The following is a 17640-nucleotide window of genomic DNA, read 5'->3' on the forward strand; positions in this document are numbered from 1 at the left end:
GGCGCACCACCACACCGGGCTAATTTTTAAAAAATTTTTTTGTAAAGACAGGATTTCCCTATATTGCCCAGGTGGGTCGGGAACTCCTGGGCTCAAGGGATCCTCCACCTCGGCCTCCCAAAGCTCTGGGATTATAGGCAAGCATGCCCAGCCAGGGCAGCCATTTTTATGCACAAGGGGTCAAGTTTCTGTGGGGCTCAGGTGCACCTATGATACATAAATTTACAGTTCTTGATCCCCAAAGTCCTCAGAGCAGGAGGCAGGGTGACTGCGCCAGGCTTCGTTTGGGAAATGTGGGCTTTGAGGTAGAGTCCAGGATGCCGGAGGGTGACCAGCACTGCTGGTGAGAGATTTCCTCTGGGAGAGATGCATGTCAAAGGTCCTCCGCGTTCCTCACACCTCTCTGAAAAGACAGGAGGGGGTGTTAGGTGACAGTCAGTGGCAGTGGCTGAGGTCAGGTGAAGAGTGAAGTGGAGAGCCCTTCCTGCCTCACTCCCTGCTCCTGTACTGCCCTCTTTCTATACTGCACCCCCCATACAGACGTCCCCGTCTGCCCCCTCCCAGGCCAGCTTCCCTCCAGCTCTTACGATGTGGACAGCGGGGTATCCAGCTGAATGATGTGGGCCCCCCGCATCCTCTGCAGCTGGGCCAGAGTCAGCTTCCGTGGCCTGCTGTCCCGGGGCTCCACAGCCCCCTCAATCCTTTGGGTAGCCAGCTCCTCCCGGATCTCTCTGAGCATGTCCTCAGCCCGAAGCGGGCGCAGGGATGTGTGACCTGCACCCAGGAAGAGAGGCCCCTCTTCCTCCTCCCCTGAGGACTCCCAGGGGCTCTCCCCGGCAGAGTCAGCATGGGTTGGGGAGGAGGGAAGCTGGCTCCGAAGCCAGGCCCTGTGCAGTGTTTCCACCACTACATTCCCTGGCACGGAGGTCCCATCTTCTTCCTCAGACCAGGTTGGTGGATCTCCCCGGGGAAGACTGCCTCCTTTTCGGATTTCTTCTGGCAGTTCGGGGGCACTTCGGCGTTGAGGAGCTTGGGAGTCGGGAGGCTGGGGACGCAGAGGGATGGCCCGGAGGTCCAGGGTGGAGAAGGTGAGACGAGGGTCCCGCCGAAGGGCTCTTTGGCGTAGACGGCTCAGTGGGGAGCGGGACCCCGTGGGGGTACCTGGGATCAAAGTGCCATAGCCAGAGTCTGAGGTATCATCTGGCACAGAGGGAGCATCGTCATCCGTGTCTTCCGTCACCACCAGGTGGGGGATGATGGTCGAGATTTCAGGAATCCTACAATTAATGGCGAAGAGTCAGATGCATAGGGGTCAAGTTCAAGTCCAGGGAGGTTCCCTTGATCACTACATCCAGAAACAGCCCCTCCTCCAAACTTATTTTGGTGTCGTCTTTCCATCTCACTGTGATGGGTTTTCTCATCTGGCTCCCTAGATTTTAAGCTCCTAAGAGAGCACAGGCTGCCTCTAAGCTGTCTTATCCATAGCACCTGGTCCAGGATCTTGTATGGAGTGGGTGGTCAGGTTTTTGCTGAGTGGTTCCTGAACTTACCTGATGTTATCCTAAGGGATTGATTCTTCTTTTCTCCTTAAGCATGCTGCCAAGCAGCGGTGCTATCCTAAATGAACCTCTCATATTCCCTGGGGATTTGGCAGCTCTGATCTTCTGCAAATCTACACCCACCTTCACTCTTGAGCCTGCTCCTCTCGGGGTGCTCTTGTGTGGCTCTAGGCTGGCTAACCCTGTAGACTGTCCATGCCCTGCCCCCCACCCCCAACACAACTGGTACCGACCTTCCCTACCCCACCCAATAGACTGCGTTCCTCTGTCTATTCCCGATTCCACCAAAAGTGTACCGTAATACCATTTCTCAGCCTTATGGCTTCCTCCTTTTCCCCTCCCTGCCTGCGTCCCCCTACTCAGGGAGGCCTTGTAGTCCATGTGAGTCTTACCTCCCTTCTGCACTGTTCTGAGAGCCCTCCAGGGAAGGCGTGGAGGGCCTGGTGCTGGGGGACTCCCTGTCCTGGTCCCTATAGAGGGCCAGGAGCTCCCTCTTCTGTTGGATGTACTCCTCTTCCTTCAGCTTCTGTAGGGTGGCCTGGGAGAGGACACCTCATTATTAAGCGCTCCCATTTACTGAGCACTTGCTGTTTGCCAGGCACCCTGCTAAGTGCGTTACACATATCACCTTATTTAATTTTTACAAAACCCCATTAGCCAGAGATTTTTACCCCTCTCTTACTACCAAGACATGGAGACTCTAAGGTTGAGTACTGCCCGAGGGGGTACTTCTTATAGTAAGAAAGTGGGGTAGTGTGGGGATTTGGTGGCACCAAACTCTGGAGCTGGTGTTGGGGGTGAGTGGGGTGAACAGAATGCCCCTTTTCCTACCTGTACAGGTCTTGTTTCTCATGCCCCCTTAGTAGACCCTTTATCAGGCCTTCCCCCTCCTTCAGGAAGCCCTCCCTGGTTGGTGGTGATGGTAGAGTAAGTGTTCTGAATTGGTACTGCTTGCTCCTTCAAGGGCATCCCTCTCCTACCCGCTGGGCCTCTGCCCTGAAGCTGGGAGGAGCAGGAGGGCAGAACATGAGCAGAGGTGGGCTTTGTCCCAGGCTGAGGACTCTGCTGTCCTTCAGAGGGAGGAAAGTTCCTAGAAGGTTGAGGAGAGGATGCATTGTATCGTCTGTCTTCCTCCCTCAGCAATTTCATACAGGTACCATCAGAATGAAATAGTGCCATCTGAATAAGTTTCAAAGATCTTTGCACATGTGGTCATTTGATATAAACCATGGCCCTTTGGCGTGGAGAACATGAATGGTAGCCCATTTCACAGATAAGAATCCTAGACCTAGAGAGGTGAAGTGACTTGCTCAAGGCCCCACAGGCGTGGAGAAGCACAGCTGGGACAGGCCCTTGCTTTTTGAGTCCTAGTTCAGTCACTGCAACACTTTCAAGGGCAGCCTTGAAGGGTAAAGAGTTACTGAAGGTCGTTAGCTTGGGGACGGGGAGGGGAAGGGGAGGGAAGAGAAGGCAGCAGAGCTGAGGCTGGAGGCAGAGACAAGCCTTGGCAAAGGGGAGGTACGGGTGGCTGCTGTGGGCAGCGCTGATATCAGCACTTGCTGGTGTGGCCATATCATTGTTAAAATATTGAAGTCTTCCGTGCTAGTAAGGAAATGGCTGCTGCCTGGGCCTCATCCACTTCCCCCATCCCCATGATCTAGCAACTAGGGGGTACGGTCTGGCACAGCAGAGGACCTCTAGTACAATGCTCCCTTCTGATTGGTTGATGCCCATGCCATACTAATTGTTCTCCCCAGCTTGAGGTATATGAGGCAGCAGCTCCTGGGCACCTGGACTTTCCCAAAACCTCTCAAGAAAGCCTGGGGGCAGCTGGGTCAGGGCAAGAGATGAAATGGATGAACACGGATAGGAAAATGACATCAGGGTTATATTTCCAAATCTGTTTTTTCTGGCTGTCCAGTCACTTATTCCCGAGGGTGACAGCAGTCTTATAAGATGTGGTCCATTGGCCAGAGCAGGGGAGGGTACCTGGGGACAGGAAACCTGTGAGGGCCAGGACCTGGGGCAGGATTCCCTCTTCCCCAGGCCTTATATCCCAGCTCCATGTGAAGTAGGGAAGGAGTGAGAGAAGGGAGCGTGGAGGGGCTGGGCTGATCTGCTTGTCTTGCTGGGGTGCCCTTTTGCCCCACAGGACCCAAATTCAGGTTTATGTTTGGGGTGCCAGGAGAGGGATGTTATGTGAAAGAAAAGAACTGGAAGGAAGCGGGGTTTCTGTAAGGGATGTCCAATGCCAGCGTCTCTGCTAAACTCCTTGCCTGGCCCCAGGAAGAGGCTGGAGGTGGGTAGGGGGAGCTCCGAGCACAGGGGGACGGGGCTAGGTCCCCGTCCGAGCACTAGGTGCCTCCCAGCAAACCCAAAGCCTCTCCAGCAACCCTGGGAGGATTTTCTCAGCTTGGATCACAGGAGAGACATACAGGGGGCAGAGGGGAGGACGGGGAAGGAAAAGGAAATTGGCACTTGAGCCAGAATATGACACCCCTACAAACCTGAGAATAGGAAGGGAGGGCCCCCAGCAGGATTCTTCTTCCTTTGTCCCCGTGTAGAGGAAATGCCTCCTTTCCCTGCTGTCTCTGGGGTGGCTCCTAGATTCACCCACTCTCCTCCCAGAACTCCCCAGTGCTGGACTAAAACTGAACTCTGAAAGGCACCCACTGACTTTCCCAGCAACGGATACAGATGCGTTTCCCCAGTCAGCAGCTGGACCTACCCAGGTCCCACGGACCATCCCTTTCTTCTAATGATGACAATGGCAAACATTTGTGGAGTGCCCATACAGTGCTGGGCCTTGTGGCCAGCCACTTACGGATGTAATTGTTCTGTCTGTCCTGCGTGCACTGAAGTTCCCCAGAAGAGGTGAAGTAACTCCCTGACAGCTTATGTGTCGGAGCTCAGGGGGGACTCGGGTCTCTCCTTCCAACCCTGGCTCTTAGCCTCCGCTGCTGCCTCCTTCAGTCTCCTTGCTTTAATTTCTTGGTCGCCGTCTCTGACAGCTCTTTCTGTTCCTGTCACTGTTCCTTTTCCTCTTCTCAGTCCCTGGGCATTCCCCAAGATTCAGTCTCTTCTCCCTGCAGCTCATTTTCCCTAACAGTGTGAGCCATCACAGCTAGATCTGGTAGGAATAAATTTACAAGTCAACATTTCTGCCAGGGTGAGAAAACAAGTCTGACCCCTGGGGATTGCTCTCTGAAAGGGACCAATAGAGATTCTACTGCCCTCTTCAGTTTATAAAGACGGATGGCTCTGGAGAGGATTCTCTAAGAATTTGGTGCGAGACAATAGCAGGAAAAGTAATTTCAAAGTTTCGGTTTTCTCTGCTTTGCTAAGGAAGGTGGGGAGCCTTGGTGCATATCTTGGTTATAGATCTTTACAGGTCTTTCCTGTTAGCCTGGAGTGAGACTACTGGGAGCTGAATTGTTTTGCATAGTAAAATACTGGTATTTTTTAGTAGCCCTGGGGACTCTAGAGGGAGAAGGTGAGGGTCTGGCAGTTGTTCCATGACTAAAAACCAAAAAAAGAAAAAAAAAAAAAAGGAGAAAGTTTTGAAGGTGGGAGTGGCAAAGAAAAAAGGCAGCCTGTCATTCACCCCCACTGGCTGTCCTGGGCAGTTGGGGTTCTAGGAACACAGAGGCCCTAGAACCCCAACTTTTGTCCTTGGGCTCCCCTTGAGCCTCTAGCCTTTAGGATATTTTTTTATTTGACTTTTTTTTTTTGAGACAAGGTCTCACTCTGTCACCCAGGTTGTAGTGCCGTGGTGCCATCATAGCTCACTGCAGGCTCAGCCTCCTGGGCTCAAGCTATCCTCCCACCTCAATCTCCTGAGTGGCCACCACCTCACCCAGCTAATTTTTTGCATTTTTTGTAGAGACAGGGTTTTGCCATGTTGGCCAGGCTGGATCTTGACCTTCTGGGCTCAAGCCATCTGCCCGTCTCAGCCTCTCAAAGTGCTGGGATTATAGGGGTGAGCCACTGCGCCTGGCCAAGAAAATCTGTTTAACCAACAGAACGGTGTCACTTGCCAGTCAGTCCAGCCTAGCGGAAAGTGTGTTTAGGCCCAGGCAGAAGTGGTGGAGAGAAGTCCCTGCCTTATAGAGGGGAGTGTGAACCGCGCTGGAAGCAGGGGACAGGGCAGATGGGAGGCCACTCTCAACACAAAACCCACCTGCCTCCCCTTGGGGTTCGTCTTTTGTCTTTATTTCTCACCTGAATTCCAGGTGTTTGTTTCTGTATTTCTCAAAGCTCCAAAGATATCTCCACTTGGGTATATCTTGGCTGCCTCAGTTTCAAAGCGCTGCTGTTTAAAACGAAATATTCCTACCCTAACCCACTTCGCTGAGGAAGCAATAACTAAATAAACACGTTTCCCTTTCCCTTTCTAATGAATGCATTTCTATCTGGGGTCCCATTGCCCATGCGGCCTTCCAGACAGAAACTTCAGGAGGCCAATCATGCTCTTTGCCCCTGGGTATCTGGAGTTCCTGGGCCTGTGCCCAGTGCTGGCGCCAGGCCGTGTGCCCAAGCTGAATGACAGCTTTGAATCTCCCTAGGAAGCAGGTACTGTTATTATCTGTTTTGCAGCTGAAGAAACTGAAGTTGAGGGAGGTCATATAACTTACCCAAAGTGTCACATGGCTAGGACCTGGTAGGACTGGTGTCTGAATGTGGATTTTTCTGAATTCAGTAAAGATTTTTTTGTTTTGTTTTGTTTTGTTTTTTTGAGACGGAGTTTCGCTCCTGTTACCCAGGCTGGAGTGCAATGGCGCGATCTCGGCTCACCACAACCTCTGCCTCCTGGGTTCAGGCAATTCTCCTGCCTCAGCCTCCCGAGTAGCTGGGATTACAGGCACGCGCCACCATGCCCAGCTAATTTTTTGTATTTTTAGCCACAGTATCCCTAAGGCTCCCCTGCCTCTTCCCTTGTTAGCTCCTTTCTTCTCCTTTGTTTTTGTCCTTTTTTGCAATATCTCCCTAAGGCTATGGCACTATACCTTCAATGTTTTTCACACCCAAGCTAGCACAATAAACTTCCTGCCACCTGATTTCCCGAAAACCGAATTCAAGAGGAAACACACCGATTTCACCATGTCATTCCTTGCTCAAGAATTCATGGCAGGACTACGCATGGTGGTTCACACCTGTAATCCCAGCACTTTGGGAGGCCGCGGTGTGCAGATCGCTTAAGTTCAGGAGTTCAAGACCAGCCTGGGCAACATGGCAAGACCCTGTTCCTACAAAAAATGCAAAATATTAGCCAGGTATGGTGGTGCACACCTGTAGTCCCAGCTACTCGGGAGGCTAAGGTGGGAGAATCATCTGAGCCCAGGAAGTTGAGATGGCAGTGAGTTGTGATCATGCCACTGTACTCTAGCCTGGGCTATGGAGTAAGACTCTGCCCCCTGACCAAAAAAAAAAAAAAAAAAAAAGGAAAAAGAATTCACGGTGGCTGTCTCTTGACAACCCTATTCAACTCAAGCCAACCAGGCCACATGGTGCTGCAGCTCTGAGGTTCTATAGTATCTGGCCTCTTACCATGCACTCACAAACCCTGTGCTCCAGACTTAGGCAGATATGATCATTATTCCAGAAATAAATCCAGCCCAAATGGTCCTCTGATTCCTCTGCCCATGGTCTTTCCCATCCTTAAAAGTCCAACTCAAACACCCTTCTCTGGCCATTCCACTCCTGTAGTGGGTTGAATAGTGACCCCCTCAAAAGATATATCTCATTCCTAACTTCTGAAACCCATGAACGTGACCTGGTTTCAAAAAAGCGTCTTTGCAGATTTGCAGAGATCCTAAGAGCTCAAGATAAGCTCTTCCTGGATTTAGGGTGGGCTCTAAATCCAATACTTGTGTCTTTCTAAGAGAAAGGAGAGGGAGATTTGGACACAGGACACACAGAGAGGAAGGCCAGGGGAGGACAGAGAAACAGACTGGAATTCTGTTGCCACAAGCCACAAAATACCTGGGGCAACCCGGAGCTGGAAGAGGCAAGGATGGATTCTCCCCTAGAGCCTCTAGAGGAAACTCAGCTCTGCCAGCACCTTGGTTTGAAACTTCTGGCCTCCAGGACTGTGAGAGAGTAAGCTTCTGATGGATTTTAGACCACCAAGTTTGTGGGACCTAATACAACCCCATTTGTGTCTCTCTCTTATTTTGAATTCCTCCTGCTTTTTATCTGCTCATATCACTCCCCTACCTGACCCCTTCACTGGCCCTCTGTCATCTATAGGACAAAGCTCACCTACAGGATGCCTTATCATGACATCCGGAGATCGGCATGACCTGGTGGCACCTACCCCCAGCCTCTCCCTGTTGTGTCTGCTCTTGCACTTTATACTGTAGCAATACCAACGGGGACAGTTCTGTCTCACACACAACCGTTTCACATTTCCGGCCTTTGCACTTTCTGCTCCTCCATGTGGAACGCCCTTCCCTCCCTCCCTTGACTCCCTGACATACTCCTAGGTATCCTCCCAACGGTGCTCAGACACCAGCTCCTCCATGTCCCTTCCCAACGGGCCCAGCAGACAATGCCTTGCTCCCTTCTCTGCCCTGGCTTTATTCTACATACGTCTTTCTATTATTTATGTACTAATTACTCTAACTAGGCTGCAGTACCTATATCTCGAGGACAGAAATGGCGGTTTATTCTCTTCTGATTCCCTAGCACCTAGCCCTAGTGCCTGTACTCAGCAAGTGCCCCATAAATGTCTGCGAATGGAGGATGACTTCTGGAAGTTAATCGTTCCAGGCTGCACACACCTTCAGAGGATGCCATGTCTTGGGCTTTCCCAGGGGCTGGCACAGTAGCTGGCCAACGGCTTTTTCCATCTTCTGATGGATGGTGGAGGCTCTGCCTCCCTCTTTGGGGCTCACCAGCTGGTCCAGTCTGAACTTGAAACCACCCAGCCTCTCTCTCCTCTTCTTCCTCCCCTCTGTGCTCCCATTTCCTTCCTCCTTCCCTCCCTGCTTTCTTTCTTTCCTTTCCTTTCCTTTGCTTTTTTCTTTTCTTTTCTTTCTTTTTGAGACAGGGTCTCACTCTGTCACCCAGGCTGGAGTGCAGTGGCACGATCTCAGCTCACTGCAACCTCCGCCTCCCGTGCTCAAGTGAGTCCCCTGCCTTAGCTTTCTGAGTAACTGGGACTACAGGTGTATACCACCATGCCAGCTAATTTTTGTATTTTTAGTAGAGACGGAGTTTCACCATGTTGGCCAGGCTGGTCTCCAACTCCTGACCTCAGGTGATCCTCCCGCCTCAGCCTCTCAAAGTGCTGGGATTACAGGTGAGAGCCACCGCTGTGCTCCCATTTCTGAGCTCCGGACCCCTGCCCATGCCTCCCCATTCCTGGCTTTCCCATACCTGGGCCTGCTGGGTCTTCTCCAGCCACTGGGCCCGGTCTGTAGAGCTGGGACAGTGCACAATGAGGGCGCTGGAGGCACACTGGAATTCGGTGAGGTGGATGAGCAGGAAGCTGTCTGCATGGAGGAGACAACCTTCAAGAGGCCAGCTTTTATTTGATCCCCATCCCGACCCCTCCTTCCCCTCGCTAAAAGGAGGGAGGGGAAAAGGCTCCCTGCAGGAAGGACTTACGAGGGTCTCGCAGGGGTTGGCACACGAGCTTCTCCAGCATAAGAGGGGGGCGGATGACCCTGGCTTTGTCCGCCTTGCGCTGGGGCTTGGTCACAAGGAGCACATCAGAGAAGAGGAACAGGTACACGTCCAGCTGGGGGTGGGGGTGCGGGGGAAAGAGACAGGGTCAGCTGGAGCCAAGGGCAGGGGTGGTCTGGGAGGAGGCTCAGGCGTGGTGCGCAGGCACACAGGGACACGCGCAGAGCCCAAATGTGGGAGTGGGCAGGGGCGTTGCTCTGGTCCCATCTCTTGCTTTACAAGCAGGGAAAATGGCTGGCTCAGGGTCACACAAATGACTGGAGCTTAGCCAGAACCACATTCTCTACCCAACACCCCTCTTCTCCCACTTCCCCCCGGAAGTTTCTGCCTCTTGCCTTCTCCCACCGTGCCCCATCCCCTCCACTCTGCCCACAGCACCCTCACCTTCCCTTCTCGTCCCTCCTTCACTCGCACGGGTCCTTCCAGCAGCAGTTGTCTGGTGTACTCAGGGGCAACCCCCAGCATGGGGGACATCAGGTCCAGGGTGGAGAATGGACGCAGGTTCTGAGGGACACACAGGGGAGGGGTCAGGGTACCTGGCAGGCTGCCTGGACTTCCTGGCCAAGGGCGGCTCCTGGTTCTGCCACCAACACCTTTCGGTCTCTATCCTTCCCCCACGGGCCAGAGGAAGCCTCCCAGTGTCTCTGTTTTACTCTGCTACCTCTACCCGTTGGGCTGTCACTACTGGGAAGAATGATAGACACCCTCGTGGCACCCAAGTGTGGGGTGTTCTGGCCTCCTCTTCACCAGTGTCGCTGGGACCTTGCTTTTTCTGCATCCCTTCCCTCTGCCCTCTCACCTTCTCCACCTCATCACTGGGTGGCTCCAGCACCTCGTAGGGCCCGATGCGTTGGGCTGCAGCCCTCAAGCTCTCTTGCTCTTCGCCCTGGCGGACCTGTCCATTGATGTGTCGCAGGAATGACTCCACAGCTTCGATCTAGGTGGAGTTGGGGGTGCGGGAGGAGGGACAGCTCAGCACCCCTCCCAACCAACACCAGCCACAGCACGGCTCCACACTGTCACAGACACACTAAGAAAGAGACCTGTTTCCAGTCCCCGACTCATCAGAGTCCTGGCCCCACTGGGGCACGTACCATGGCATTCAGGGCCTCTTGGGCTCGTGCCCCGGGGCTCCTCTTGAGCACAGCATGGAGCAGCAGTGGGTACTTGGTGATGCGCTGGTGGGGCTTGATGAGCAAGTCACCGAGCATCTGCCTCCCGGATCGCTTGTGCTTCTCACACCACTGCAGGGAAGGCGGGCAGGGCTCAGGGGTCTGCTACCTCCTGCCCTGCCTAGTGGTGAACTCAGCTTCAGGCTCAGCTGGAGACTGGCTGGCTAAGGGGCACCCGTCCCCCTCCCCGGCACCCCATCTCCCACCTGTACAAAGGCATGGAAGAGAGGGTTAGTTTCTTGCTGCTTTCGGGCGTAAGCCATGGTCTGTTTCACTCGGAGGCAGTATTGGACATAGGGCTGGAACCGCTGGCCAAACTGGAGAGACAGATACGGGAGATGGCGGGGAGAAGGCCATGCACACAGGCTCTGGCTGCAGGACCCAGGAGCAGGTGAAGAGAGCCTCACAGAGGCCCTTAGCACAGCTCCTGCCGGTCCCTCCCTCCCGGGATTGTTCTTGAGCCCAGGCCTCTCTCTCTGGATTCCAGGGAGGAGCGGAGGTCCCGACACAGACCTGGAGCTCTCTGAGCTCTCTCCATCCACAGAGCTACGGGGCCCTGCTGCTCTGGACTTCCTCTCCCACCATCAATAATTCAGCTGGGCCGTTTACAGAACGTCGTAGATCCCATTTCACCCGGGGATGGGGTGGTGACCTAAGGGTTTGCTCAGAAGCCTTGTTCCCCTGGAGGGGGTGCCTAAGGCTCCCAGGAGACACGCGCCTGTCTCTCTCTACCTCTCTACCCCACAGCAACGTTCCCCTGCAGGGCCCATGTTTTCCTGGCTAGGTAACATTGTAGAAGAAAGTCGAACTCCAGGCCCTCTCGCTTTCTCTTTTTTTTTTTTTTTTTTTGAGTCGGAGTTTCGCTCTTGTTACCCAGGCTGGAGTGCAATGGCGTGATCTCGGCTCACCGCAACCTCTGCCTCCTGGGTTCAGGCAATTCTCCTGCCTTAGCCTCCCGAGTAGCTGGAATTACAGGCACTCGCCACCGTGCCCAGCTAATTTTTTGTATTTTTAGCAGAGACGGGGTTTCACCATGTTGACCAGAATGGTCTCGATCTCTTGACCTCGTGATCCACCCGCCTTGGCCTCCCAAAGTGCTGGGATTACAGGCGTGAGCCACCGCGCCCGGCCCCTCTCGCTTTCTCTTGTCATTCTTCTCCATGCCCCGAGCACCTCCTGTGGCCTTTTACATCTGCCCAAGTCATCCTAAGGATCTCCTCACTTAGACCCATTTGCCGCACCCAGCTTTTGTAGTTGATGGGAGCCGAGGTGTGACCTTTCCCTGAGACAACTGCATTTTCTTTTTTGTTTGTTTTATTTTGTTTTTTTGAGACAGAATCTCGCTCTGTCGCCCAGGCTGGAGTGCAGCGGTGCAATCTCGGCTCACTGCAATCTCCACCTCCCTGGTTCAAGCAATTCTCTGCCTCAGCCTCCTGAGTAGGTAGGATTACAGGTGCCTGTCACCACACCCAGCTAATTTTTTTGTATTTTTAGTAGAGACAGAGTTTCACCATCTTGGCCAGGCTGGTCTTGAACTCCTGATCTCATGATCCACCTGCCTCAGCCTCCCAAAGTGCTGGGATTACAGGCATGAGCCACCGCACCTGGCCTGAGACAGCTGCATTTTCACTTAAGGGCCTCCAGAAGAACAAGGAGCCTATGGCACAGAGGTCAGTCAGACTTGTGGCATGAAAGGTGGAAGTGAGGTGATATTAGGGGTAGGGGCTGTGTCCTGTAGCCCCTCAAATCACACAGAGATTTGTGTACTGCAGGCATGCCCTACATACAGGATCCCCGAGGGCTCCCAGTTCTGCCCTATTCAGACACAGCCCTTCACAGGCCTCACCATCAGGAAGCCACTTTGCAGGCCAACGGGGTCCAGGGGCTGGCCCGAGGCCCGAGTCTCCTCCAGGGTGGGCCCCAGCACCTCCTCCCAAAAGCTCCGGTGGGTTCGAATCAGGCTGGGGACATTTCCAAACAGGGTCTCAGCTGACACCTGGGGGAGGGAGCAGAACTGAGCAGCATGCCTTTGGCAGGTCACCAAGGGCAACACTGGCCAAGGAAAGGTGAGAACCCTAAGCTTGGACAGCAGGGGCGGGGGTGGAGAAGGATGAACCTGGCAGTGGGCCTGGAAAATCTCAAGGACACTGGTCTGGGAAATGGGGGGCCTGTGGCCTGCTTGGAGTCCCCAGTAACAGGGGAGTAGGGAGGGCAAGGTGTCCCAAAAAATGGGGCAGTGGGAATTCAGACAGGGATGGCTGGAGGGTCCACCCTCATCCTCAGGCTCAGAGCTCAGGCTGTGCCAGGGTCCCCTCCTGAGAGCCCACTCACTTCTGTCAGCAGTCCCACTCGCTGCAAGTTGAGCAGGCCGGCGGCTAGGAGCTGCAGGAAGGGAAATAAGGATCTCAGGGCACCCCTCCCCCTCAGGACCCAGTGCAGCCCTTCAGGGTCAGCCCCCAGCCCCCACCGTCTTCAGTATTGCTAACCTCTCTCCCTGGATCCCAGACTGGCCAAAAATCCTGCCCCTCCCTCCCCCAGTGACCTGCCTTCCAGTCTGAGAGGATGGGGGATCATGCAGGGAAGATGGGACCGGGGCTGGGGCAGAGGGAGGCTCACATCGGTCATGATCTTGAGCTTTCTCACATAGATCAGCTCGGTGGTCAGGAGCTCCCACAGGGCTTCCTGTTGGTGGCAAAGCTCCCGGCTCATCTCCTGGGGTGGGGAGAGTGCTGCTTCAGCTGGGGAATGATGATTAGAATGGCAGGTACCAGCTGTTAAGTGCTACAGGCTCCACTTCATAGGTTCTAGGTACTTTGTACATGACCATGACCTTTTCACCCTCAAACCAATGCTCCAGTGTATAGGTGGCATTATCCCCATTTTACATTAGTGCCAACCGAGGCCCAGAGAACTTTATTGTCTTCACCAAGGTCTCACTAGTAAGTGGCAGAGCTGGGATCTGAACCCAGATCAACGAGTTTCCAGATGCTTTTTCCACATGACCCCACTTCCCGAGGCCTTTCCCTCCTCCAGAGCAGAATCTGTGTGTGCATTTGCACCGTGGGGACAGACTCACCTTGTGAGTTTCAGGCTCACCTTGTGCCCAGGCACCAGCTCCCTCCAGGACTTCTCGATGGTCAGGCTGCTGTCGCCACCCTCTCCTATCTCCCAGTGCTGCCGGTCCTCAGGGGGCAGGCGCGGCATCCCAAACATGCTGAAAGTGTGCAGCCTCACCTCCAGCTCGTGGGCCTTGCTGACTTCCTGGGGAGCCAAGAAGGGCATCAGCTCTGGCCACATCCTTGGCACCCAGCCACAGGGGTCCGGGAGGGCTGCGTGTGTGTACGTGTGTGTGTGTGTGTGTGTGTGTGTCTAGGATGGGAGGGGGTAAGCAGCACTGAGTATGAGTTGGGGGACATGGAGGCCTAGAGGATGGAGGTCAGCTCCAGCTAGAATTCCAGGGAAAAACGCATTGCTGGAATATGGGTAAAGAGGCACCCTTGTCTGCAGAAAGGTCCCTGAAAGGGGTGCAGAAAGGGGTCTGATCTGGGCTTCCTGACAGGAAAGAGGTCTTCTGTGGGTCTCCTGATTCAGAATGAGGTAGGGGAGGGACAGAAACAGATGCTTCAGAGGGACCTTCAAGTGAATCAGAACAAGACTTAGAGAACCAGTGGTCTCAGGCACTGTTTTGACATTTGCCTATAAAATGGGCTTTTTTATGAACAGCATGGCTTTTTACAGGTTTCTTTCTTTGCTCTCTGTTTTTTTTTTTTTTTTTTTTTTGAGATGGAGTTTCATTCTTGTTGCCCAGGCGAGACTGCAGTGGCGTAATCTTAGCTCACCCTGGGTTCAAGCAATTCTCCTGCTTCAGTCTCCTGAGTTGCTGGGATTACAGGCATGCACCACTACGCACAGCTAATTTTTGTGTTTTTAGTAGAGATGGGGTTTCATCACGTTGTCCAGGCTGGTCTCGAACTCCTGACCTCAGGTGATCCACCTGTCTCAGCCTCCCAAAGTGCTGGGATTACAGGCATGAGCCTCTGTGCCCGGCCCATTTTACAGGTTTCTTTGGTACCAAGTAATGTGGGCAATAGACACTCCTGAACCTCACTCACTCCATTCAGATGTGGCTCGGGAGGAGGGGTGAGGCTCACCATGGCACTGAAGGATGGCATGGCCCTGAGGATGGAGGGAGCATACCTGATTGTCAGTGACTTGCTAATTTGACTTGCTAATTTTCAAAAACTGAAAGCTCAGTATCAGTTGTTTATCCACGTTTAAGCAAAGTGTCTCACATCAAAGTCCCTGGTTGCAATCCATGGACTAAGGAGAAATGTATCCGTGAGACGTCCTAGGCAGAGCCATGTCTGACTGGCAGGCAGTAGCTTCCCGGACCTGTGCTCTCAGCCCCCGGGGTTTGCTGGTCATCTGTGGAGCCATCACAATTGGGGCCGTATGCGTGGGGATGGGGGGAGAGGGACCCCCTTACCTTGAGTTTGGGGGAGTGAGGCGGGCCGGCCCCCAGGTGGCCCCCATGCCTCTTCTCGGGCTCTGAGTCTCGAAACCTCATGGGTGACAGGCCTCGGGCCTGGCCAGAACCCCTGGCAAAGGGGACATACTGCTGGAGGCGTCGGCGACTGGGATCCTGGGGGAGAAGCAGGGGAAGTTCTGGGGCTGCCTCCCTTTCCCCAGAAACCCAGTGAGGTAGTAGGGGGCCAGGCTTGGCTCTGGGTGTCATCCCCCACCCTGGTAAGTTGCGCTGGCTCACCTCTCACCGCAAACCAGTTTGGTGTGGGCTGTTCCTGCCCTGAGTCACAGCAGCCGCTGCCAGCAAGGCTAAGCTGAGTGGGCAGGGGCATGACAGTCTGCCTCCCCGAGGGGGTCTGGGGCAGAAGTGGGGCCTCCTGCCAAGCAGGTGCACAGGCACACACATGCCTGAGCTCTGGTGAATGTGCCCCCACTGCCTCCTGCTCTCTGTACCGTGAGGTGTACATGGACAAGGCGTGGTGCACATGGCATTCTGGTCTCTCGTAATTCTCCTTGTCTGACTAGCCTCCCGCACACATGGGGACAAGGGCACATACATGTGCAGCCTCCTCCCCAGGGGCGTGCAGCCTGCATCCCATCCAGCTGGGAGTGGCTGCCCTTCTGTGTGAAAGGCTGTGGCCACAGCCACATGGCTCCTCCCAGGGCAGGCCTGGTCACATTCCTTCATTTGCCTGTGGCCTGAATTACCCCATACACTTCCTAGTCTCCCTTCTCATCTATTGCCTAGGAGAGTCCCATCTCCAAGGGTGAAATTCTCTTGCAGTGAGGCAGGGGATATCCCAGCCAGAAGCGGAACTGTCCTCAAGGTGGAGGGGAAGCCTGCAGGCTGAGGGACAGACCTGGCTTCCACACCCCTCTCCGTGGTCAGGATTGGAGGAAGGCCAGGCAGGTGGAGCCAGAGGTGGAGCCAAGGCAGGCACCCTCCTGTTCCTACCCACCACTGGAGGAGCAGGGACATCCTGAACCTTTGCTCTTCTTCATCCTGACTCAGGGAGGTGCAGATGTCAGGAAGCCCTCAAATTCCTGCCAAGGAGAGGCGGGAGCCTGGGAGGCGCCAGCTCAGGGTTTGATGACCTTACCCGCAGCTCTGTGCCTGAGACCTGTCTAACAGTACTCCTCTGTGGGTCTGGTTTCTCCTGGCTCTGCCTCTTCTGCCCAGCTGTCTGGGACTGGGGTGTGACATCCCTGGGGCCTGGCCTGGCACTGCCCTCCTCTCCCTCACAACCCAGAAAAGAAGAGTAGGGTAAGGCACAGGAATAGCGCAACCTCTGAACCTGTAAGGGGGCAGAGACTCCGCAGCCTAGGTGCCCTCCCTCCTGTCCCACCAGGTCACTTTTGGGGCACAGCCTAGACTTACCAGCACGGGGCCTCCTCGGGGATAGAGGCTGCCAGCAGTGCTCTGAGCAGAGGCTCGATGCCGGCCCCCATAAGCCTCGATGCGAGAGGCCACGAGTCCTTGTAGGGGGCCCTCATTTGGAGGACCCAAGGCCTGCATCCCTTCTCTCCTGGGTCACCTCCAAAGGGCCATAACTTCGGTGTTCAGGAGAAAGGGGTCCTCTGGGTCTGCAAGAGAGAAAAGAGGAATGAAGGGCCATCCCCAATCAGTGAATGGCACCAGGCGGGAGACCAAGGCTGGTGGGGGGCCTGGGGAGAGGGCGTAGTGGGAGAGGAGAGGGCTGAGGGCTTGGTCACTTGTTGGGGGGAAAATGGCTGCCTCATCTATGACTTGATGGGAGTAAGGTAGGTCCGGGCACATACTGGGTAGAAAGCCCTTGGAGATGTACCTCCTCTCTCACATATATGCGTTTTTGGGGTACAAACTCCTGCACTGGCCTCAAATGGGAACAAGGGTCACAGACGGTCTCAGGCTTTCTGGATACACCCAGATGGGAGAGCTCTCCTTGCACCTGGATATAACCCCATCCCCTTCCCCATATCATGCCTGGAAAAAAGCTGGAGGGAGGCCATGTGTTGGGTGGGGTGGGGTGGGAGTCGGGGTGGCTGCAGACAGCCCAGTCTGCCACCAGTTTTTGTACAGCCTGCAAGCTAAGAATGGTTTTTACATATTTACAGAGTTGAAAAAACCGCGACCCCAATGCGAAAAAAAAAACACCAATATTTTGGGACAAGTAAAAATTACATGATATTCAAACTCAGTGCCCATAAATACAGTTTTGTTGGAATGCAGCCTCCTCTGCTGGTCTCCTAATAGTCCGTGACTGCTTTCTTGCTAGTTGGGACAGACGGTATGGGCCGTAAAGTCTCTCATATTTACTGTCTGGCCTTTACTGAAAGGCTCTCTCATCTCTTACCTGAACCCTCCTGGCCACAGACAGGGAGGTGAGTGGGGCCGGGAGTGAGTGTCCGGCCACTGGCCTTAACGACCAGCCAAATAGAAGAGTTTCTCTGCTCTTGGGCTATATTTGGTCCTCCCAGCCTCTGGGAACACCACCACGGAGCTGGGGGCCAGGCGTGGGGCTCCATCCCTTCCCCCTAAACCTAAAGGGAGGGCCCGCCCTCGAGTGGGCAGGGCCTGGAGAGGAGAGGCTTCCTAAGGGGCGGTGGGCTCAAGAAGGCAGCGCAGGGGCTTGTGATCCCACCAGGTGGGTCTGAGGTCCCTCCTCAGCCCTCCTCTTACTTTTCCTCCGATTTAGGAGCAAAGGAGGAATCGTTCA

At 54.4% G+C, this 17640-nt stretch overlaps 1 protein-coding gene across 2 annotated transcripts; it reads right to left on the reverse strand.

Moving 5' to 3' along the window:
- Positions 1–20: 20 nt before the first annotated feature.
- PLEKHG6 (pleckstrin homology and RhoGEF domain containing G6) lies at positions 21–16528 on the reverse strand. Of its 2 annotated transcripts, XM_012455925.2 has the most exons (15): positions 16323–16528; positions 14907–15062; positions 13517–13681; positions 13037–13132; positions 12752–12802; positions 12267–12416; positions 10627–10737; positions 10343–10492; positions 10048–10185; positions 9633–9752; positions 9171–9303; positions 8940–9055; positions 1952–2097; positions 588–1277; positions 21–403 (listed from the first exon to the last, which is right to left on the reverse strand). In XM_012455925.2, exons 1-15 carry the CDS (start codon positions 16458–16460, stop codon positions 394–396), a joined length of 2370 nt encoding a protein of 789 aa, XP_012311348.2. In that variant the 5' UTR covers positions 16461–16528; the 3' UTR covers positions 21–393. The 2 variants fall into 2 exon arrangements, with proteins under 2 accessions (XP_012311348.2, XP_064233586.1); XM_064377516.1 differs by lacking the exon at positions 21–403 and having other exon boundaries at positions 584–1277; positions 14907–15018; positions 16323–16519.
- Positions 16529–17640: the final 1112 nt, after the last annotated feature.

Source organism: Aotus nancymaae, unplaced genomic scaffold (assembly GCF_030222135.1).
Source record: "Aotus nancymaae isolate 86718 unplaced genomic scaffold, 86718_ANA_hifiasm-v0.15.2.pri h1tg000016l, whole genome shotgun sequence".
Taxonomy (NCBI): Eukaryota; Metazoa; Chordata; class Mammalia; order Primates; family Aotidae; genus Aotus; species Aotus nancymaae.

Excerpts from the sequence above, each read along its gene's own strand:
- PLEKHG6 (XM_012455925.2), bottom strand. The coding sequence starts at position 16,460 with ATGCAGGCCTTGGGTCCTCCAAATGAGGGCCCCCTACAAGGACTCGTG. Across the intron at positions 12,803-13,036 it reads AGCTCAAGATCATGACCGAT|CTCCTAGCCGCCGGCCTGCT; the intron begins GTGAGCCTCCCT and ends CCCTTCCTGCAG. Across the intron at positions 10,738-12,266 it reads TGCAAAGTGGCTTCCTGATG|TTTGGCCAGCGGTTCCAGCC; the intron begins GTGAGGCCTGTG and ends CTGTCTCTCCAG.